General features: G+C 46.1%; 1 protein-coding gene across 1 annotated transcript; it reads left to right on the top strand.

Annotated features, from left to right (window-relative positions):
* The first annotated feature begins 320 nt into the window (after positions 1 to 320).
* On the top strand, positions 321 to 14684 carry CUNH10orf53 (chromosome unknown C10orf53 homolog). Its single transcript, XM_056130525.1, has 3 exons — positions 321 to 417; positions 13670 to 13789; positions 14620 to 14684. The coding sequence occupies exons 1-3, from the start codon at positions 321 to 323 to the stop codon at positions 14682 to 14684; spliced, it is 282 nt and encodes a 93-aa protein (XP_055986500.1).
* Positions 14685 to 24262: the final 9578 nt, after the last annotated feature.

Here is a 24262-nt window from a genome sequence, read left to right on the forward strand (position 1 = left end):
TCCCCTGAACCCGCCAGTAGTGATCGCTGAGCACAGAGGATGGAGTAAGCCCTGAGCACGACCAGGTGTGGCCCAAAACCAAAATAAAAAAAGAGGTTCTCCTGCACAGGCACCCCTCTCCTGCCTAAACCCCTCCCCCTCCCCGCCTCCCCCCCCACACACACTGACACACACACTTGTCTGCACTCCCCAGATTAGGCAAAAGGAGGATGTGAGTGACTCGGGCTCCTGGCCCCGCCCCCTTCTCGTGGCCCCTCCTACTCCCAGAGCTGCTAAGCGGTTGCCTAGCAGCGCCCCTGCTGCAGCTGCTCCGGCCCAGCATGCCCCTGCGAGCATCGGTCACCTTGCGCTATGGGCCTTACAGCGCATTAGGTCTGTCCCTGGAGCACCGCGCCTATCGCCTGGAGGGCCTGCAAGGTGGGCAGCAGAGTGCCAAAGGGCCGCCCCCAGTGGCCCGAGCGCTGCAAGCAGACGGTGCCTGCCTCTGCCTAGACTCTCTTTCGTCCGTGTATCAAGTGCGGAGGCCTCTAGAAAGTTTTCCCAGGGCCTCTGCCGCCCAACTATGGTTTAAGATCTTCTGACTTCCCCCGCTTCTATAGAAGAGAGAGAACAGACTTGTGCTATGAGGTCAACGAGTGCCCGGTAGTTAACGCAACGTAACCTGCATAGAGTTACATGCCCTGCCTTGCACAGCAGAAAACTGGGAATCGAAAGCATTGGCTGGAGTTGGAGAGACAGCACAGGGGCTCAGGGACATGGAGCAGATCCCGGTCCCCCAGGATGGATGGGTGCAGTCTTAGAGGTTGATGGCCCTGGTACCCCCCACACAGTAGGGCGCAAGCCTCTTCCAATTGAACTATCTGGTTGGAGGCCCCCAAGCCAAACAAGTGAATTTTCCAAGGTCCTCTGACTGGAAAGGGGCAGAGAATCTAATATTTGATCACCCATCCATGCACCAAACTCTTAATACCTGTTGCCATTCTTCAGGTATTGGGAAACCGTGGTGAACACAGAGATACCCTTGGAGAGACCTACAGTTGAGAGATGAGAGTTGGTGTCCCCCTCTTTTATTTATTATTTTAGTTTTCTCTCTCTTCTTCTTGTCACTTCTGTGATATTTTCAAAGAACCAACTTGTAGTTTCACTGATTTTTCTCTTGTCTTTGATTTTTTAAAAATTTATCTCCATTATAATTTATTATTATTATTATTTTATTATATTCCTTTGCTAGCTTTGAGTTTGATTTACTCAATTTTTCTGTTTCTCAAGCTACACAATTAAATTATTGATTTTATGTCATTTTTACAGTTGTTAGCTTTGGGGTCCACACACAGCATACAGGGGATACTCCAGGCTCTGTGCTCAGGAAACTATCCAGTACTGAGGACTGAACCCATGTTCCAGCATGCAAAGCTTGCATTAGATAGACTGACTATCTAATCCTGGTGTATTTGTTTTTGAGAAAAGATTTTTACAACTATACATTTCCCTCTGAAATTTGCTTTTTCAGTATACTCTTAACTTGGATACTTTTTTCTTTTCATTCCTCTTAAGATATAACTCACTCTTGTGATTGTTTGACAGTGCATTGCTTAATTTTCACAATTTCGTGATTTTCCAGATTTCTTTCTATAACTGACTTCTAGTAGATCATGGGCAAATGTGTATATATACGTGTGTGTGTGTGTGTGTGTGTTTGTGTGTATCCCTGCGCCTGGCTGTCCTTGCCGGGACCCCTTGGAGGGGGACGGGTTGAGTTTCCCTCCCTGCCCCGAGCAGAGCTCCGGCAGCCAAAGACCTCCAGAACTAGCCACAACCATGCTGAAACCACTTTCCACATGCATGAAGGTACCGGCAGAGGAACAAAGGCTTGCAGGTCCCGGGGCTGAGATCGCCAAGCCTGCTCGGATCAGGGCTGAGCATCTTCCACCCAGATCCTCCATCTTCCAGTAGGCAGGGGTCACACCCACCAACTGGTCCCCTGGCGCCGTGTAATCCCATCAACAGCCAAGACCCAGAGACTACAAAACCCAGCTACTGGAAGCATCTTATTATCTTATTCTTACTTTGGACAACTGGCAGGCTACCGAATGTTACCTGCCCACATGGCAGAGTCTGGCAAACTCCCCGTGGCATACCCAATACGCCAAATACCAGTAACAATGATGGGTCTCATTCTCCTAACCCTGAAAGAGCCTTGAATATGGCACTTTTTAAAATCTCAGGGCTAGGATGAAGGAGACGTTACTGGGGCCTGCTCGAGGCAATCAACAAACAACAGGATGATCGTGATCGTGATCGTGATCGTGTCTGTGTGTAAGATTTCATTCTTTTATGTTTCAGATTTATTTTATGGTGTAAAATATTGCTTAAGAATTTTCTGTGTACATTTGAGAAGGATATAATACTTTTGGGTAGAATGCTCTACTTACAAAGAATACAAAAGAGCCTCTTTCATCCTATATATATCTGTCTGTTGAGGTACTTTCTTCATTTACAATTCTGTCTTAGCTTTTACTTCCTGCTTTCACTTAGCCCATAGATCAAGCAATGACAAAAGTTGTGAATCTTGGACTGGAGAGACAGTATAGTGATTATAGCGCTTGCCTTGAATGTGGCCCCTTTCAATCCCTAGAACCACATATGGTCACCTGACCACTGCCAGGAGTGGTCTCTGAGCACAGAACCTGGAGCAACCCAAGCAACAACAAAAAGCTTAGGATCTTTCCAAATCTTTTTTGAATTTTGCATCCTGTTCTAGGCATGCACTTGGCTTTCTAGATTTCCCAGTATATGTGACTGTGCAAATATTTTCCAAATAATTAAGTACTTACGACAAACAAACAAAATACACACAAAAAAAAACCCATTCTCTCCAGCATTCCTAGCCTAGCCTGTGCCAGATATGTGGACCAGCCTTTAACTTCTCTCTGCAGTCCCTGGGTTGCCTTTTTCTCTCCTAGGCTTTTGGGAGGCTTGTCTTGTGATTCAACAGCCTTTTGTCTAGACAGCTATGAGTTTTCCATTTGCCTTAGAATGTGTTCAGGCATTGTGCATGACTTTTACACCCTGGGTAAGTTCCAAGTTTAGTAAAACAAAACAAGTGCCAGCATCAAAAGTTTAGGAAGCCCTGGACAGGCTAGAACAAGCACCAACATCTGTGCATAAGATGTGCTCTGCTGGCTCTGGGGACTGTGACCTGTCCATGCTGGGAACAGGGCCTTCTCTCTTCAAGGATGTGCCCACCAAGCCAGGAGGCAAGGCAACAGAAGTAAAGAAGCAGGATGGGGCATATGGGAGGCAGGGAACTCCCATTCAAGCCATGCTGGTGTGGAGATGAATGTGGCCCTGGGATTGAACTCAGGCCTTGCTTATGCCAGACAAGTGCTCCAACCCATTGAGTTCCCTCTACAGCCCCCATGTTGTCTTTTTTCACTTATTTTTCCACTTTGACTAATTTCCAGAGTTTTGGCAAAGCTGATTCTGAGAAGCTGATATTTTGCAGTGGTTTTTTTTTTTGGAGTTTCCCTCTTCACTCTTTGCAGGATGTCCGTAGACACTTCTTTGTTCCCTTTTCTTTCTTTTTTTTTCTTTTTGGGTCACACACAGCGATGCTCAGGGGTTACTCCGGGCTCTGCACTCAGGAATCACTCCTGGCCGTGCTCGGGGGACCATATGGGATGCTGGGAATCGAACCTGGGTCAGTCGTGTGCAAGGCAAATTCCCTTCCCGCTGTGCTTTTGCTCCAGCCCCTCTTTGTTTCCTTTGTAAAGTTCTGTTTGATTTTATTCACGTGTTTGTTTTCTTGTTTTGCTTTATTTTGCTTGACATTTATTTCCTGCCTCTTTTTTTTGGTTGTTATTAACAATCATGGAGGCGCACTCACATGCTTGATCAGCGTTGGCACTCTTCAGCTGGGGTACTCGCACCGGGCTATGGGGTGCTGAGGATCACACAATTTGTGGTGGCTGCAGGATAGCAGAGCCACGGGGATCACACAGAACATCAGGGGCAGTGATGGGGAACAATCTCCACCTCGTGCTTACAAGAGAGAGCCCAGAAGACTGTCCAGTGGCTTCTGAAGCACCCAGGGCTGACAAAATCATGCTATGTTTGCACCAAGGAGATCCTGACACCATGGTGTTATGGGGGAGGTCTTTGGGGCGGGGGTGGGAGGAATTATAGAGGCCAGGAGTTAGCTCTCTGGACTGAGCACATGTTTTGCATGCAGGAAAAGTAGGGTTTGACCCCCACACCAGGTGGTTCCTAAGCACTGAGCACTTCTGGATGTATCTTCAAAACCAACTGGGGAGAAAAGAGGCAATATTTCGAAATTAGTTCTGGGACTAGAGAGGTAGTATAGCAGGTAAGGTGCTTGATCCCTGGAACCCCATATGGTCCCCAGAGCACTGCCAGGAGCACACAGCCAGGAGCAACCCCTGAACATCACTGGGTGTGCCCCACACACACACACTAAAAAAGAGTAAATTAGTTCTGGGTATTCAGGAGAAAGAAAACAGTGTTGAGTCAGAAGTAGTAAAGACTTTATATGACACCTTTTGCTGGTAGCTCCTAAGTTTAATTCTCCAACCAGGACTTTTTGTCATTGGAATGTTTAGTTTGCATCTCAGATTAGTCTGGGCCAAATTTTTAAGCTGGTCTTCAAACCCTACTCCATAGCAGCCCCTCTGAGTTCTTCCATATCCTTTCTAGCAGCTCCATTCTTTCCACTGTTCCGTGCTAACACCATGAAGGTTTCTCTCATCTTCTCCCTCATCCTTCTATTCAGTCTTGTAGCACTTCCAGCTGACTCTAGCTTCAAAACATCCATGCAGAATTCAACCATTCTTCTTACCTCTACTAACCCAAGATGCCATCACCTCCTGCCTGAGTCACTATGCCCTGAGTACTGACCCTTGGCAGTCAGTTCTCAGCCAGATGACACACCCTCAGTCTGAATCAATACAGCCCATGCCTCGGGCACGTTCTTGTGGCTTCCAGCTGACTCAAAGTGAAAACAGCCTTCTGGGCTCCAGGTGATCAACCTGACCTCTTCCCCTCCTATCACGAGCCAGCTCATGGCCTCACTCACTTCTCCAATCCTCCAGTCCCCTTACCACCCTTCAGGTCTCCAAACACACCCCCCTGAGGGAACCTCCCACCCACAGTGATCTTCCATGTCCACCCCCACCCATTACTGCAGTTTTTTTTTTAATTTCCTGTTTAAAATATTTTTTAAGTATTATAGTTCAGATCTTGCTGCATCACCTTCATTCTCTACTTCAGACTTCCAGTCTTTCTCAAAAGTCACCTTCCTTGAAAATGTCAGCACTGGGACTGGAGAGATGGCTGAACAGGCTGAGAGCAGGCTTGGCAAGCAGGAGGCCCGAGTTTGATGGCCAGCACCACATGGCCCCCGAGTTCCACCAGAAGCAACCCTGAGAACGGAGCCTAGAATAGTCCCTGAGTACCTCCAGGTATGGACTAAACAAACAAAAACCAAAGATGTCAGCATCTCCCTCTGCCTTCCTCTTCCTGATTCTTCATTCTCCCCCTTTAATCTCCGCAGTGCTTAACAGCCTAAAATAATCAAGTTCACCAGTTTCCGCTCTGGCCCTTCTCTTTTAAGAATGGAAATCTGGGTCCTTGTCCTCCTGTTCTCTGCTGTGTTCCAGTGCCCGTGCCTGGCACAGTTAGATTGAGAGATAATAGTTAAAACAAACCTACCTAAGGGCTGAAATGATAGCACAGCAGGTAGGGCATTTGCCTTGCGGGTGGCCAACCCAGGTTCGATTCCCAAAATCCCATATGGTCCCCTGAGCACCTCCAGGAGTGATTCCTGAGTGCAGAGCCAGGACTAACCCCTGTGCATCGCCGGGTGTGACCCAAAAAGCAAAAATGAAATAGCACTGTAGCACTGTCCTCCCGTTGTTCATCAATTTGCTTGAGCGAGCACCAGTAACGTCTCACAACAAATTGTGAGAGTTGTTGTTACTGTTTTTGGCATATCGAATACTCCATGGGGGGCTTGCCAGGCTTTGCCCTGTGGCGAGATACTCTCTGTAGCTTGCCGGTCTCTCTGAGAGGGGAGGAGGAATCAAACCTGAGTTGGCCACAGGCAAGGCAAACGCCCTACCCATTGTGCTATGTTATTCCTTCTCTCTGTAGTTCTGTCCTTTTGAGCATTTTTGTCTGACACTGTAAGGAAATGGCACTCAAAGCAGTCAAATATCTAATTTTTCAGTAGACTCTGCAAAACATTGGAAAGATGTTACTGATCTAGGAACAGTTTTTGTATTATGGGAGTTTTAATTCTCAGTACTCTTTTTTTTTTTTTTGGTCTTCCAAGTGATGTTCAGGGGGACTGGCGGACCAGTGGTTAAATGTGAGGGCCAGAGGATGCAGTGCTATTTGGCCCTGGTCCTGAGGATTACCTGGGCCACCACTTTAGGACTGGGGAGCATGCAGGACTACATCCAGCAGTATTTGGGGACCATGTGGTGCCTGGGATTGAGTCAGTGTTGGTCACATGTAAGGCACGTACATTAACACATGTACTATCTCTCTGGCCTTTTAGCTACGAATCTTACATCTGCCCTCATGATCACAGTATAACCGGCTGGACGATATAAAAGTCAATTCAGGGGCTGGAGCGATAGCACAGTGGGTAGGGCATTTGCCTTGCACGCGGCTGACCTGGGTTCAATTCCCAGCATCGCATATGGTCCCCCGAGCATCAGCAGGAGTAATTCTTGAGTGCATGAGCCAGGAGTAACCCCTATGCATTGCTGGGTGTGAACAAAAAGCAAAAAATAACAACAACAAAAGTCAATTCCAGGGGTATGGTGCTGCCAGCAGGTCAGTCTACACCTGTGAGGCAAATGCATCAGCAACCTGATGGTGCCTTCTGACTTCCAGATACCCCAAAACTGCTGCTGTGCCTTTGGCCAGACCCCAAAAACTTGGGGCCAAGTTTACCAAGAAAGTAAACGGCCAAAAGTTAGGTATGTGGGAGACACCCACAAACCACCTCCGGCTCAGCTATATAATTGGAGGCATAGCTTCTCTGGTTCCTGATCGAACTGCTTAACGGCCATGATCCCAGAGACTCAGAGACAAATCTTGAAACCCAATGGCTTTTGGCAGAAATGCGTCTGGTCCCTGCAGTAGGTTACCGGCACCAGGCCACCCCAGGTGGGAATAGGTTTCGTGCCTTGGCCTGTTCCCCATGGCGGCCCAGTGGCTGCCATCCTCCAGAGGCCACTGGTCAGTCAGGTTTGGGCCCACAGTGACAATAAAATAAAATAAAAAGAAATAAAACAAGCCAAGCTAGAGAAAACACTGTGGCCCCAGGAGCTGAGACTGCAGAGGCTACGGAAGTGACAGAACTTGATAGAGCAGAGGGTATGAGACTGTTGTCCCTGTAAGGGGCCCATGATGGAAGAGGATAGTCCCAGTATAGGAGACAAGTTAGAGGAGACTTTCATGAATAAGCTGAGCTGCCTCCCGCCAAAATAAAAGAGATAAAGTCACAGTTGATGAACTTAGAAAACATTTTGCTAAGATTTGGGATAGGAGGCTAATTTTGCACCATAACTTTGGAGGACAACTTGGTAGGGTCTTAAAACTTAAATACTATAGAAGTCAGCTATTTCCTCAATTTCATGTGAAAACATATGGACATACATGTTTTGTGTGACAGAGAGCTGGAAACAGCCAGAAATAGGAACAACTGCATAAATTGCAGTTCATTGTGGGAAATGCAACTAGGAGGACCCATGGACAGTGAGAGGGCTGGATCGCCACAATGTCAGGTTAAGGAAATGAAAGATGTTCCTGAATTCTTTCCATTGAAAAAATACAAAGGGAAGGGGAAGATGAGACTTGTATGTGATTCTAAAAATTTTGCTCTTTTCTACCATTTTAAGGTATTTGTTTCTTAAGAGGCAAAAGCCTGGTTCTGCATTACATTTATAATTGAACAGCCTTAAAAAAGTTTTTTAAAAAAAACCTCTTGTTGTTGTTTTAAACCATCAGAAGTATTTTAAAAAGCAAGAATGGAGGTAGGTCAGAGTATCAATCACTGCTGGGTTATGGGAAGAACAGAACAGACTCCTGGAAGTACCAATGAGGAGTCTTGCCTCTGAGAGAGGTTCATGGGGGCGGACTGCGGGCTCCCCAGGGGAGGAAAGGAGTGGGTAGAGGCCCGGAAACAGCGGCTGGGGCAGCTCTTGCCGCAGTAGGGGAGGGGAAGGAGAGTTTTAAGGAGATCAAGGGGAGAATTTTTATGGCTGAAGGAGACTTGAGTACTGCAAGGTGTCAGCAGGTGGTTGATTTTTAAAGTTAGCTTTGTATATCTCTGAATGATAATTCCTGTAATACTGGCAGCCAGTACCCGTGGAGGGCCAGTGACAAAAGCCAGCGTGTTAACAGCAGCAAAGCAGGGAGCCCCCCCACGCCCCACCCCCAGTCCCACAGTCCACCCACCACTTTCAACCCAACACTAAGCACAGCAGCACATTCTCGGGCCCTACTCTGGAAAAATCTGCATTTGAATTCCATGTATTTCTATTAAAATCATAGCCCTTTATCACTTGCTGAAGTCCTGCTGGCTTTGGAAATAGGCCTGATCTTTTCTGAACTTACTATGCCTTCAGCAATCTGGAGAAAGTTTTTGTTCTTTCTTTATTACCTTGTGAATTATAATAGCTCAGCAAAAATGTCTCCACTCTGGCCTCAATACAGAGAAACTGAGCTAACTAATGCTTAACAAAAAGTTCTAATTAATTGCCCTGGCTGCTCCGTTCCTGATGTATTTAAGTCTGCCAAGTGGCCCATTTAAAGGAACAGGAAAGATTGGAAGGACTGGAAGCTGACCTGTAAATAGATTTCTGCCCTGACTTAGCTAAGATGCTTTGTGCTCTCTCCTTCGGTCCTCAGCTACGCCTTAGCTCCAAGAAGTGGTCATCAGCACTGTATCTGTGCTCAGCAGAGAAGTGGAGGTGCCTGCTAGGGGGAGGGGCCTCAACTTCCTTACCAGCAGCATTTAAATCATTCACAGATGGTGCACAATTCCCCAGGCCCTGGGAGGAAAGGAGGCCTTTCCGTGTCCCTTCGTTTATCCAGATCCCCCTTGAAGAATGAGGTGCCACATCAAAGAGGCAGGCATTCTGCGGGTGGCCTTAACAGCTTCTAGTTGATTTATGCTGGAGTTTAGCCACTGCCTTTACAAAGACTTTGTTGCATAGGGTATATTTATCTGACCTTTCTTTGAATAGACAACCCCATAGCAGCTCTTAGGGAAAGATGGCTCCTCCATGGAGAGAGTTGGCATTTGAATGAACTGTAGGAATCCTGGTGATTCACCAAGTCTGATCCCTTAAGCCTGCTCTGGTCACTTTACAGCCGGGCTCAAGGCATCCTGCACTGATAAGAAGGGGATAGGTGAATAGACAATATAATCTCTCAGATGGCTTATTGCTTTAATAAGATGGAGGCTTAGGTCACTCATGATCCAACAATTGTGTTGGAGTGTACCGAACCATTTCTCAAAAAGCGGTGTTAATACCAGCTGCCTGGTGGGGGACTGGGGAGCGTTGTGGTCAGAGACAGACACATAAGCCCTTAAAGGCCTTAATATCCACACAGGGAGGAGAGACATATCCTAAGAGGATTTCCTCCTGTTGGTCTTCATTTGCTTGGATCAGAGGCAGACACCCATTACTCAGCATCCCCATCTCCATAGGATGGGTACTCAGTGTTCAAATTCTGTTTCGCAGATGCACTGTGTCTTAAGAGAGTGCCACAAGTCTCACAAAAAAACCTCCACTCCTGGGTGCTAGAGTGAGGCTAGGTCAGCCTTGGCAGGGTGTGGGATGCACATCTTTCTGGGGACTCTTCTTATAGGTCCCCTCCTAACTGACATGACATAGTAACCAGCCACAGACAGATAGCCCTGCACTCCTCCTTCTATCCAGAACCCTCTAGGTTTGAGAGAGTTGGAGTCTGGTGTTGTATTAAAGGAACCACACTGTACCCCCAGAGGACAGTGGGTATCAGGTTGGAGTGGGAAAAAATGCCCCTTATTTTTTGGGGCTGGAGCAATAGCACAGCGGTAGGGAGTTTGCCTTGCACGCAGCCAACATGGCCGACCCGAGTTCGATTCCTCCACCCCTCTCGGAGAGCCTGGCAAGCTACCGAGAGTATCTCGCCCGCACGGCAGATCCTGGCAAGCTCCCCGTGACGTATTCGATATGCCAAACACAGTAACAACAAAGTCTCCAATGGAGACATTACTGGGCCCGCTCGAGCAAATCGATGAACAACAGGAGGGCCTTTACCTTTACCTTACCTTTCCTGAAACCCACTGCCCCAAGAATATTAGGACACTGTAAGGTAAAGTTCGAAGAGGTCAACTTGCCTGGCACCTGCCCAATGGTATTTTCTTTTCTCCCAGCTATACCGCTTCACATTGTTGGGGAATCCAGGTTACCCCCTAAAATACCTGGGTGATTCCCAGGTGTTCCACTGGCCTTTCCAAACTGGCCAGACTGCATCATTTGAATAAACCATTGGTTCATACCAAGTTATTTCCCTCCAAGGATGTTTTAGGAAAAGACCCTTGTCAAGAGGATGCAGCAATACAAATATGCCAGAGAAAAAGACGTTAGCTGACGCCAGGTCAATCAGGGCCACCACTGGGTGCCCAAGGAGCGTTATCTTGTTAATGGAGATGCTTGCTGAGTTGCTTTCTGAAGTTCCTTTCCAGAAGGAAAATTAAAATCACGCAATTAAAACGTTCACAGTTGGGGCTGGATGTTCTCAAGCTGATTGAAAGATGAAAAAGTGGATATGCCAACATTTGGAAACAACAATTGTTTCTGTAATTAAATGCAATTAACAGATACAATTGTTGCTTTTCTTCATGTAAGACTGATTAAAATTCTAAAACTTTTAAAAATATGCCTCCCCCATGAAATTTCTCCAGCTGAACCAAAAATAAAAAATTTCATCAACATTTAAAAACTGTGAAAAGCAGTGATGTAGCATACCAACTCCCATGCCAACATTATGGGATAATTGTAGCACTGTAGCACTCTCCTCCCGTTGTTCATCGATTTGCTCGAGCAGGCCCAGTAACATCTCCATTGTAGAACTTGTTGTTACTGTGTTTGGCATATCGAATACATCACGGTTAGCTTACGAGGCTTTGCCGTGTGGGCGAGATATTCTCAGTAGCTTCCTGGGCTCTCGGAGAGGGGTAGAGGAATTGAACCCTGGTCGGCCAGGCTGGCAGTGTGCAAGGCAAACACCCTACCACTAGGATAACTACCAGCAAAAATTGAGGGAAGGCATGTTGAGAGAAAGAGAGCATTAGGCTATTCTGTGCCTAATCATTTCTCCTAAACTAAGTAACCTTTACATCTTCACAGTGGAGAATAAATTTAACAATAGGGAATAAATTTTAGTAGGAAAAAATTCAACAATGTAAAATAAATTTAAGGATAGGGAATATATTTACCAAATTTCTGTGACTGATCTTTAAAAAAGGAACCGTTCCACAAATTATGTACAAGCATCACAACCAAGTGTGTGTGTGTGTGTGTGTGTGTGTGTGTGCGTGTATTGTAATCACTGCAATAAAACAATGAAGGGAGGGAATACAGTGAATAATATAGGTAACAAATAAATAGTTCTTTAGAAGTGCATCAGAACTCTTGATAGCTATTTCTCCAGGATGATGACATCTCTCTTTTGAGAGAAATGACTAGAAATTGAGTGTCATACTCATCAAATTATCATAAGTAGAAAGGCAATGACCAGATAGCTGACCCGTACGTGGTATATAAAGAAAGCAAAGGAAGAGACAATCTTCGTTTAGAACAAACAAACTCTGATGCCAGAACTATGATTACTGAAGGTGTGGGCAATGGGCTGAAAGGGTGAAGGAGGTTCAATAAACAATCATAGAAGAGGCCCATATACCATGGTGAGGAACAGAGACTGGCACTTTGGTGGTGAATGCAATAATACGCATTTTGAGGAGGTGAAAATTGGACCCCTAAAACAAGTACAAAATTGTAAACCAATGTTATTCAATAAAGAAAAAAAAAGAAACTGTTCATGTTATAAGCAAAATGAAGATTCTGAAGATGAGCTTGAAACTTTAATCCATTAGTTTGTATATAAAAAATATTTAATGGGGCTAGAGCGATAGTATAGAGGGTAATGTGCTTTCCTTGCACACTACCAACCTGGGTTCAATTCCCAGCCCCCCCTATGGTCCCCTAAGCACCACCAGGAGTGATTCCTGAGCACATAGGAATAAGCCGTGAGCATAGTTGGGTGTGGCCCACTCCCCACCCATTGTGTTCCTGATCATTTTTAAAAATCTGGAAAATGTGATAAGAATAAAGAAAAAGTTATCTCAGCAATAACTATTGGGTATTGTCTTCCTTTTCCTTATTACATATACACAATTCAATCAATATTTAATTCATTTTATTATATATTATATGTCCTCTATATTTTTGCCCATGTTAAAAATGTTTTTATTAATGCCAAAATATTATAATCTTTTATAAATAATCAAACACCATATCCTGAACTTTTGATTAGACATAAAGTCATTGACAGTATTTTGTTATTATAATACAACAGAAAAGGAACATCTTTTTTTTTTATTAGTGAAACACAATGAGGTACAGTTGTAGATTTACAAATTTTTGTGCTTGGGTTTCAGTTATACAATGATCAAATACCCATCCCTCCACCAGTGCCCATTTTCCACCACCATGGATAATATCCCTCCCACCCCCATCCCCCCATCCCACCCTGCCTCTGTGGCAGGGCATTCCTGAAAAGGAACATCTTAATGTAAAAATATGTCTGTGTTTCTAATTTTCCCCCTATAGGAGACTTTTTTAGTTGTATTTTTATTGATATCAGACTGCATTGACAATTATAATGTATAAACTTTATACAAGTTTTGGGGGTGCAGCATTGAAAATCAACCTGAACAGACCCATTGCCTAGCTTACCCTACCTGATCTTCTTTCTCTGTTTCTTTCTGAGAACCACATAGTGATCATTGAGTCCAGAGTTTATCATTGTTTGTTAGTATTCTCTCTAGGGGAGATTGATAAGGGCAAATTCCTGGGTCAAAGGTTGGAATCTGTTTTTAATGCTAATTATTTGAGGCTTTGGAGGTTTGCTGCCAGAAAGGTAACCAATTTCTATTTATATCAGCAGGATAAGAATTAAAATAATTCTCTTCATCTCCTCCAACAATGAATATGATCTCTATTAAAAAAAAGAGAGAGAGAGAGAAATTCAAAACTCTCCTAGAGAAAGCTAAGGTGACAGATTATGTGTTTGGGGGGCAAACTGAATCCAAATGCAGAATTGCAAGGGGCTCTGAACATGCTCCCAGGGAAGTTGAACACCGTCTCCTGCGCGTACACACACACACACACACACACACACACACACACACATATACACACACACACACCTGCCCTCAGCACCATGTAGGGACCCACAGGGCTGAGTCACAAGCACAGCCAGGAGCCCCTGGAGAGCCTCCGGCTGCTGTCATTGCAGAATCTGCCTATCGAATTGTTCTGGAGTGGGCTGCACATCACCTCTCGTCCCTTTCCTTCTTTTCCAGCTGTACTGGAGGAAGATGGGCACTTCGTCACCCTAGAGAAGGTAGATTACTGGAATGTGGTAGAACTTGTGGTCAATGGAGAAGTCGTCTTCGAATGCAACATCAAAGACTTGGAATTTGGTGAGGCCCTCAGTATCCTGCCCCAGTGGGAGCATTATACCTGATTACACCTGCTCCAGGCTGTCTCTCAGTTTCCACCTGCAGTGCTCAGTGTGGCATGCCCAGGTTCAAGTTGATTTTCATTCTGACTCTATTTCTTACTCAAAACCCTGTGCTCTGTGTCGATTGTATCCTACACTCATACAGTGTAAAGGAATTTAGTACCCTGGACTTTTCCCCAGAATATCAGGAGCAGAAAGAATTTTTGTTGAGATTTCAAATGCCAAAATGGGAATCTATGAGCAATAGAGTGCTTTGTTTGAGATATTTCTGTTTGTCGTATTTCAAAAATGTCTGTTTTTATTCTACTAGCTTTCAGGTTTTGTTCCATTTGTCTATTCTCTCTAGGCTCGCTAAGGCCATTACAGTCAACAGGCCAGCAGGGCATGGTAATATCTACCACTTTCTAAGGATTTTTTTGCTCTGGAGAGCTTCTGATCTGGCAGATTGGCATCATGAGGCCACTCTGCTCAAAAGTAAAAGCTTTTACGATCTGTTCATATCCTATTAAAAGTATACACTTTAATTTATACACCTGCAGACTCTGAAAACAACTCCCCTAGTGGAAACTATATGTATGTCTTCTGTGACATCGAATTGTATATAAAGTACAGGGCAGGAGAGATGATAGTACATTGGGTGAGGTGCTTGCCTTGTAGGGATGCCCAGACTCAATCCTGGCACCACCCTGAACACAGAGCCAGGAGCAAGCCCTGAGCACAGTGGGGTGTGGACCCCAAAACAAAAAAGTTTGCATATAAAGCTGGCCCAAATCATTTCTATTTCCCTAGGAGGTGATGGTAAACTAGACCCACTGTGTGAAGAGGCCAGGATCGCTGTGCGAAAAGCCTACTGACCTCATCACCGCTACAGCATCTCAAGTCCAGCCACAGCACTGCCTCTAGCCATTCTGCAAAGCAGAGAGAAATGGCTCTCTGGGCCACGGTTGCTGGGTGCTACCAATTGAAACAAGCCGTGTCAGTCTGTCCTTCCATCTGCACAGCATAGGGATTTTCATCAGGCTGCAAGGAAAAGGGGCCAGCCAAAATAATAAAACCACATCATTTTCAACAACTCTCCATCTCAATCCACAGGGAGAACCCCTCCAATATCAAGTACACATTGGGCTGAAGGAAATAATAAAAAGCAATCTAATAACAAAGCACCATCCCTTAGTAATAACACATAGTTGCCAGAAGCATATGAGACTCCATTCTCTAGTACGTGAAGAGCCAGGAATGGGGAAAATTAAAGATTGAGGGTGCGGGGAGGAAAAGAGAGGCCTTTGAAAATATAGGTTAATGTCAGTATTTGGAAACCTAATTTGGAAATGAGATTATTTCTACAGATTTAAGTTTGCTTCCAATGGAATAAATATTTAAAACAATGGGCTAGGTAATGTAGAAAAGAATTTAAATAAAGCATAGTATATAGCATATATATATATATAACAGATAATAATCATAAAATGGATTGTGTAGAATTACCTAAGGCCAAATCTTTCGCTATTCTCCTTCAAAGTAAGGAAATTGCCTGTCTCCGGACCAACCAGTCAACAGGTTGTTCTACAGAAGGCTTGAACAAGGTCAGGGCAGAAAGGGAAAGTGCTTCCCTTTACCCCACCCTCACAAACCCTGCCCCCCAGGAAAACAGAAAAGGGTTTTCATTAGGGTTAGAAAAATCATCTGTGTTATCTGTGTCAAAAATCACCTGTGTCAAAAAGACACATTTTACTTTCAGATCCAATACGCCAAACTACAAATTCTTAGCTATGAAGCAAAAGAGAGGGGGTAATATAATACCAACATTGGTCTAATGACATTCAATGACCTAATGTGGTCCTGTCAGAAGAAAGATGGAGCCTTCCTAGGAGACTAGAATAGAGCTGTCAGTCTTTGCGGTGCTTTGATATACCTGGGAAGCCATCCTTTCCGTGACTCCAGTCTCAAAATCTTCTGCACCCAGAACTTTAAAGGCACTTGGACTCCATGAAAACACTTGTACGTGTTCTTTCTTGCTTGTTATGACACAGAGAATATAATTTCCATTTCAGCACCAGCCTCTCTTACTAAATTTTGTCAGAGATTATGAATCACTTAGGCTTCTGGAAATATTTAATCATCATTACTGAGATTTTGAAGCTAAGAAACAATTTCTGTCTCTGGTGTCTATTGCTGGTTTGTACACGTCTTTTCATAACCCTCAATTCATTCCCCCTTTTCTCAAAAACCAATGTATTATAAATGCAGTCATTTTTTTCATACAAACATTTTACTGCAAGAGAAATACACTTTCATTAAAGTAAAATGGGAAATACAGGTAAGGATAAAGTATAAACTGAATAGTCTTTTGATGTAATTCAGTTTGGGTTTCTTCTATTGACATCTGGATATTTATCAAGACAAAGGCATATATAAAAATTGATTTCAACAAATGGGGATCATGTCATATGTGCCCAGTGATACCTCTTTTTGGAAACACAGGCTATCGTGTTGAGTTTTTTTCCCGTGTATCCAAAACTTGTGTTCACTAGGCATTCTGTCTTGAATCAGGACATCTGTTCCTTATTAAAAGGTGACTCCTATCCTTCACTCTTTAAGCTCTTCCTGCTCAGCAATGGCATTGCCAACTTCCATCCCCATCCGGTGTGGTGGCTTCAGCTTCAAGGATGGCGGTGTGTTCTGTGGAGTTTCTCAGTAAGAAGCTGATGCAAGCTCTCTACCCAGGAGCCCCTCCCCTCCTCAGCAGGTGCCTCTTCCTGCCTACACCATGCCCCCAGAACAGGGCCCCCCTTCCTCCCTATTCTTTCTCTCACCCCAATGAGAGTAGAAAAGCAGGTAAGGGGAAACATCAAGCAGTTCCAAGGAAAAAAAACAAGTGCAGCCGGTTCCTAAGGGACACCTGTGCGTGGGAGCCTGTGTTCCTCTTCAGATCAGCTGTGAATGATGTCTTACTCCCAATGACCTCTGCATGGTAGGTAGAGAGTGGAAGTCTCAGGACTCCCATTTCTGCATTTGTTTTTGGTGGTGGAATTGATTTTCACTGTGCGCTTAAGAGTGTGTTTTGGTGGAAGTGGACTCCTCAGAAACATCAAACACAAAAAACTAAGAATTCAACAGACAAGTCTGTTTCTGTCTAGGGCTTAGCTCTTCCTTGTCAATCATTAAGAAGAGCTTTTGTTTTGGAAATGCAATCATTTCAGTCTAAAGAAATGGGCTGACATCTTTCTCCGATCCCTCCCTCTGTCCTGTCTTCTTCAGCCTCTGTCCCCTGCAGAGAAACAGGACACTTCTTTTGCTCAGGATTGAAATGTGCATCAGTGTTTAGCTAGACATCCAGGCACCATTTTATTTCCTTCCAGGTGCTGAACTATTAAACCTTGGACCCGCTTATTCTCAGCCCTCAGGTATTTCTGAACTCTTTAAATGCCTCTCGTGGTCACAGAGAAGACTCACATCACATGTCTTGCATATGTTGCTGGAGCCACCAGCAATCCCAGAAGCACCAAGCCAAAGCAGCACTAAACTGCCAAGCTTGAACACCAGAGATACCAGAACTATATAGTCAGGCCAAGCATGAGTGCCACCCTACCCTTGCTGGGGAGGCCCCACATCTAAAATAATAATAATAATATATATATATATCACGATCACAATATTCCTGTTGTTCATCGATTGCCTCGAGCAGGCACCAGTAACTTCTCCTTCATCCTAGCCCTGAGATTTTAAAAAGTGCCATATTCAAGGCTCTTTCAGGGTTAGGAGAATGAGACCCATCATTGTTACTGGTATTTGGCATATTGGGTACACCATGGGGAGTTTGCCAGACTCTGCCCTGTGGGCAGGTTACATTTGGTAGCCTGCCAAGTTGTCCAAAGTAAGAATGAGATAATAAGATGCTTCCAGGAGCTGGGTTTTGTAGTCTCTGGGTCTTGGCTGTTGATGGGATTACACGGCGCCAGGGGGCCAGTTGGTGGGTGTGACCCGTGCCTACTGGAAGATGGAGGATCTGGGTGGAGGATGCTCAGCCCCGATCTGAGCAGGCTTGGAGATCTCAGCCCCGGGACCCGCATGCCTTTGATCCTCTGCCGGTACCTTCATGCGTGTGGAGAGTGGTCTTAGCATGGTGGTGGCTGGTTCTGGAGGTCTTTGGCTGCCGGAGCTCTGCTTGGGGCTGGGAGGGAAATTCAACCCGCCCCCCTCCAAGGAGCCCTGGGGAGGACAGCCAGGCACGGGGCAGGAGACTGCGCTGTTTTCTTTGGGGGCGGGGTTTTATAGTCTCTGGGTCTTGGCCGTTGAGGGGATTACACGGCGCTGGGGGGCAGTTGGTGGGTGTGACCCCTGCCTACTGGAAGATGGAGGATCTGGGTGGAGGATGCTCAGCCCCTCCCTGCCCCGAGCAGAACTCTGGCAGCCAAAGACCTCCAGAACCAGCCACAACCATGCTGAGATCACTCTCCACACACATGAAGGTACTGGCAGAGGATCAAAGGCATGCAGGTCCCAGGGCTGAGATCTCCAAGCCTGCTTGGATTGGGGTTGAGCATCCTCCACCCAGATCCTCCATCTTCCAGTAGGCAGGGGTCACACCCACCAACTGCCCCCCAGCGCCGTGTAATCCCATCAACGGCCAAGACCCAATTCCCGGAAGGAAACAGTACAGAGTCTCCTGCCCCCATTCCTGGCTGTCGAAGACCTTTAGAACCAACCACAACCATGCCGAGACTACTCTCCACACGCATGAAGGTACTAGCAGAGGATCAAAGGCATGCAGGTCCCAGGGCTGAGATCTTTAAGCCTGCTCGAATCGGGGCTGAGCATGTGTGTGTGTGTATATATATATATATATATATATATATATATATATATATATATATGTCATATATAAATATATATGTATATATTGCCACTTATTTAAATCACATTGTCGTCCAGTTCCCGATTTTTCCTTTCTGGGGAAGCTTCCAAGCAGTGCTCAGGGGACTTGGGTGTTGCTCCTGGTGACAATCTGCCTGATTGTGCAGGCTGACAGTTTTATGCTCCGCCTGGCCATGTGTTATTGCTTGGGTCCATGAGTGCTGGGGTAAAGAGGTCCCATAGTACCAAGGATCTCAGGGGTTTCCCAACTCCACATGTAAGGCGCGTGCTCCAGCCCTCAGCACTATCTCCTAGGCCCTCTTGCTGTTGTTTTGTTTTGTTTTTTTAATGAAAGTTAGAGTCTACGTTTCATCCCATTTTAAACTTTTTAAAGAACAGAAGTTTTCAGGGACCTCCCTGGACTTCTGCTGCCTAGGGGCTCTCTGGCTATACCTACCTACTGTCTTGGAGGATTCACCCCTTAAAAACTTGACCAAGGGGCTGGGGGTGTAGCTGAGTAGTAGCTAACTTGTTTTACCATGAGCACTTATTTTGTATGAGGCCCTGGATTCGATTCTGGCACTTAACAACAACAACAACAACAAAATGATCAACAGTATTTGTGCAAAGGCTGAAGCCCTCAAGACTGTATAAAAGTCACTTCTGGGGCTGGAGCTATAGCACAGCGAGTAGAGCATTTGCCTTGCACACGGCCCACCCAGGTTCGATTCCCAGCATCCCATATGGTCCCCCAAGCACCGCCAGGAGTAATTCCTGAGTGCACGAGCCAGGAGTAACCCCTGTGATTTGGCCAGTGTGACCCAAAAAGCAAAAAAAAAGTCACTTCCAAGGTAAGCTATTGGAACATTCAATCAGTGGGGGACTGAGGCAAACATCCCTGTATCTTCTCAGTGAGGAACTGCTTTCTACCTCCCCCCACCCCGTAACACTGGCACTGGCATCTAATACCTAACTCCTGCCCCGGCCCACAGATACCCCAGACCAACACGGCTCTCAGGCCTCTCAGGGAGACCTTCTCAGAGGGAAGCACACCCATCCTATGTGCGGCAAACTCCTGGGGACTCCGAAGGGGCCAGGTGAAAGCCAGGAAAATACTAGTATGATCTGCTCTCAAAAGATGTGTGACGTTTTCTTCTCAAACTGTTAGAAGATTTCATGGAAATTGGCGGTTATTTGGATAAAGGGGCAATCAAATGTTCCTTTATTTGGATAAAAGGGCAATCAAATGTTCCATTGATGCCTGTGAGTTGATGTTCTGATTCAGGATAGGAGACCCAAATTCTCCCTGAGGGCCAGAGTTTATGCATACACATCCTCTCCTGTGGCAGGTGCCAAGTGCGTAGAAAGGAAATAACCTGCAGACAGTATACTGACCCCTGGCCCAGGGGCCTTGCCTGCTGGGGAGCAGAAAATTTAGTTCCAGCCACACTGTAGCTGTGCAAAAGGAGGTGAGCCTCCAGAGAGAACAAAATGGAATGGCCTGCCACAGGGGCGGGGTGGGATGGGGGGATGGGGGTGGGTGGGAGGGTTACTGGGATCATTGGTGGTGGAGAATGGGCACTGGTGGAGAGATGGGTACTCAATCATTGTATAACTGAAACCCAAGCACAAAAATTTGTACGTCTACAACTGTACCTCATGGTGTTTCACTAATAAAATTTTTTTTTAAAAAAAGGAGGTGAGCCTAGAGGTAAAGATTTCATAAATTGTTCCCCAAAAGTCATAAGTCTGGATTTTCGTTTGAAAGCGCTGATTTTTAAAGTATGGTAAAGGTAAGGTAAAGGCCCTCCCATTGATTGTCGATTTGCTCGAGCGGGCCCAGTAACGTCTCCATTGGAGACTTTGTTGTTACTGTGTCTGGCATATCGAATACTCTCGGTAGCTTGCCGGGCTCTCCGAGAGGGGCGGAGGAATCGAACTCGGGTCGGCCATGTTGGCCGCTTGGAAGGCGAACGCTCTACCCGCTGTGCTATCGCTCCAGCCCCTTAAAGTATGGATACAATTAAAAATAAAAATAAAATAAAATAAAAATAAAATAAAATAAATAAATAAAAAATAAATAAATAAATAAAAATTAAAAAAACAAATAAAAATAAAAAATAAAAACAAAACAATGCCAATAAGAAGAAAGGTGGGGGCAGGAACAGCAAACCAGAAAACAGCGGGTTCCCAGGCCATTTGCAGGATGACGGTTTCACTTCTGCTTGCTTCGGACCACCCCATGGCATGGCTTCGGTGGGTGTGTAGATCATGAGGTCTTCCTTCCCACAAGACCACAGCCCTCCTGCCCGCAGCACCAACAGAGTGCAAACTCCTCTCTGTTCCAGGAAAGCCACATGACCCAACCATTTGAGTAGGCAAATGAGAAGCAAAGGCTCTATTTGCAGGTCTCTGAGAAGAAGATATTTGAGGAGATGAACCCCTAAAAAGCTTCATTGTTCTTGATGGAGTAGAGGGGGCCTGGGCATAGGCAAAGCTGCACACCTCCGCTCCTCACATTTCCTCCTGCCACAGGTTCCTGTGAGGGGGGCTGCACAGGACATTTGCCTGCAGAGTGAGTGACAGCCCTTTCTGAAAACGAGGCGTCCTGTTTGGAGTCCCATTCAGAAGCAGCCAAGGGCAGAGACTCCGAGATCTCCAAGGAAGAGTGGTAAGTCCAGTCCAGTTTGCTCAGGAGTCACAAGTGAGGGGGAAGTTCCATTCAGCTTGTATCACCTTTCCCCACCCTCACCCCACCCCCATCCCCCAACCACATACTGTGTCAGTCAGCCCCGGTGACTCTGAGGAGTGCTGGCATTGCAGTCTCTGACCAGCAGCGTCAGGACCATGACAGATTGGATCACCGGGTTCAGTGACCAGAAATCTGCAGCTAATTTCAATGCATACAGGCACCTGCGCTCCATCCGGGGAAATGGAGGGTTTAAGGAAGAAACCCTGTCCCTGCAGGGAGAGCGGGAGGCTGTCCTGTGAGGAAAACTGAGTTACTCCCCTCCAGTTATCTTGCAGAGTGAAAACAGCCGTGACATCTGACCACTGACTCTCGAGGTCCCCGCCCGGGGCCTCAATCCCTTGGATCTGAATTCCAAGGAACTTGGAAGGACTCAGATATTTCTCCCCAGGGCATGCGAGAAGCAGGTCTGCAGAGCTCAGCCCAGCTGTAGGCTTGGGTTAGGCTGGGAAATATCCTGGGGCTTTCACTCCATGGAGTCTAAGCTTTCAGCAAATTCTTAGAGGTGGAGGGGGAGGGGGGCAGTGTTTGTTTGGTTGGGTTGGGTTTGGAAGCCACACCCAGCAGTGCTCAGGATTTACTCCCAGCTCTGTGCTCAGGAGTGAATTCTGACCGTGCTTGGGGGAACATACAGGAATCAAACTGAGGTTGGCTCCATACAAGGCAAGCACCTTACCTGCTGTTCTATCTCTCTGGTTCCTCCAGCACGCTCTCCACGTCCAGTGGAGTTATGATGTGGGAACTGAGGGGAGGCGTCTGCTCTCTCCCTGTTCGCGTCTACTCTGGGGAGGTCAAGGAAGGTCAGCAGAGGGAAAGCAAGGAAGAGAAGACGCACACCATCAAAGGCAGTAGTCCTGAGATCTGCCGGAAGTAGCATGGAAACCTGTAGAGGCCCAGGGCATCATGAGAGACCATTGGGTGCACCTTCCCCATCAGTCCCATCCAGTGGACACCTGCCTATGAGTCCAGATTCAGAAGAGGGTGAGCTTTCCCTTCCCCCGCCAGGTCTTCTCTGAGCGAACCTGGACCTTCTACGTTCACCTTTCTTAAGGACCTATGAATCCAGGAGGTCTGGGCATGACTTAGATTACACATATCAAAACTATTTGCTTTGGGAGTCAAGGACATAGCTCAGTGATAGAGCACTTGCATTACTCATGTGAGATCCAGAATTTGATCCCCAATTGCCACAAAGTAAAATATCTCTGCCCCTCTTTAGTTGTTTTTTTTTTTTTAAAAGCTACACTTCAAAAAGTAAGTGGATCAAAGTCCATGCAGGGTGTCGGTCCCTGCCTGGCCTTACAGATTCATTTCGGCTACAAATGGAGTGAGCAGTGTCGAGCTGGGGCGGGTGGAGGATGGTGGCGAGAGTGGGCGGCTCCCTACTGACTGGTCAGCTTTTAGCCCCTGCAATCTGCAGATACAGCTGATACAACGGGGCTGACTGAACCTGGGTTAACCACAGCTCTGTGACTCCTGCAAGCTTGTGTGGAAAAGGGTGAACTGGCTTGAGAATCACAGCTCTCCATTCTTTGTAAAGAATTTCTTTTCTGGGCTGGAGCATTAGTACAACGGGTAGGGCGTTTGCCTTGCATGTGGCTGACCCTGGTTCAGTCACCAACATCCCATGTGGTCCCCCAAGCATCGCCAGGAGTAATTTCTGAGGGTAGAGCCAGGAGTAACCCCTGAGCATCGTTGGGTGTGACCCAAAAAGCAAAAAAAAAAAAAAAATTTCTTTTCCAAAGAACTCTTTTAGTAAATTTAGGAGTTTATTTCTGAGCTACTATTTTACTATAAGTTGTTCCCCCAAACTCCTTACAGTTTTTCTGTTATGTCCTACCATTAATTGAGACCTTTTCCTACATGATCGTCTGGTTACCGCAGATGTATATTTCTCCATGGGAAGCACACCCCTCTCTAATCCACCTTTCTTGTCCTGCTCTCTTCTCCTGGAACGCTGTGCTGAGTTCTGAGACTAACAGAATTTGGCCCAGTTGTCAGATCTTACTTTTCCCTATCAGCACTCCCTCAAAGTCTTCCCGTCCCAGGCCAGGCAACTTTAAGGATCCTTCCTATAATGGCATCTCCAGCTGAGGATGCTGGTTGCTGGGCTTCATTTCCTCATCTGGAGTCTACTCTCTCCCCTTTGCCAGTGTATTCTGAACGAGTGGCATCAAATTCAGCAGCATGTCCAAGAAAACCATGGGGTTCCGGAGAGACAGTATACCTTGCATGTAGCTAACCCAGGTTTGATTCCTGGCACCACACACATGGTCCCCTGAGCACTGGCCAGGAGTGACCCCTGAACACAGAGCAAGGAGTAAGCCATGAGCACTGCCTGGTATGGCCCCCAAACAAAACAAACAAACAGAAAGAAAAACTGGGCCATGAGGATGGCTCAACAGGCTCGGAGCACAGGCTTTGCATGCAAAGCCACGTTCCATCCGTGGCACCAGAGTCCCCTGAACACTTCTAGGAGCAATCCCTGAGCATCAACCCAGAAATAATCACCAAGTACCACCCAATGTGGCCCAAAATCCCAAAGAGAAAAAGAAAACACACACACACACACACACACACACACACACACACACACACAGCTAAAATGGGATTGGCAAGAGAGTACAGGGGTAAGGCATTTGTCACGCACATGACTGATTCAGGTTCGAACCCTGACAAAAAACCCAGCCTGTGTATGCTGCCTACTTGCCAGACACTGGGACTCCATCTATCTTGATGCTCCACCTTCTCGGCACAGAACCTCCTTTTCCAGGATGCTGCTGCAGTGCAAGAAAGAGAGGGTGGTAAGAAAGGAAAGACTCTTCATTT

The sequence above is a fragment of the Sorex fumeus genome, unplaced genomic scaffold (genome assembly GCF_029834395.1).
Source record: "Sorex fumeus unplaced genomic scaffold, SorFum_2.1 ptg000078l, whole genome shotgun sequence".
NCBI lineage: Eukaryota > Metazoa > Chordata > Mammalia > Eulipotyphla > Soricidae > Sorex > Sorex fumeus.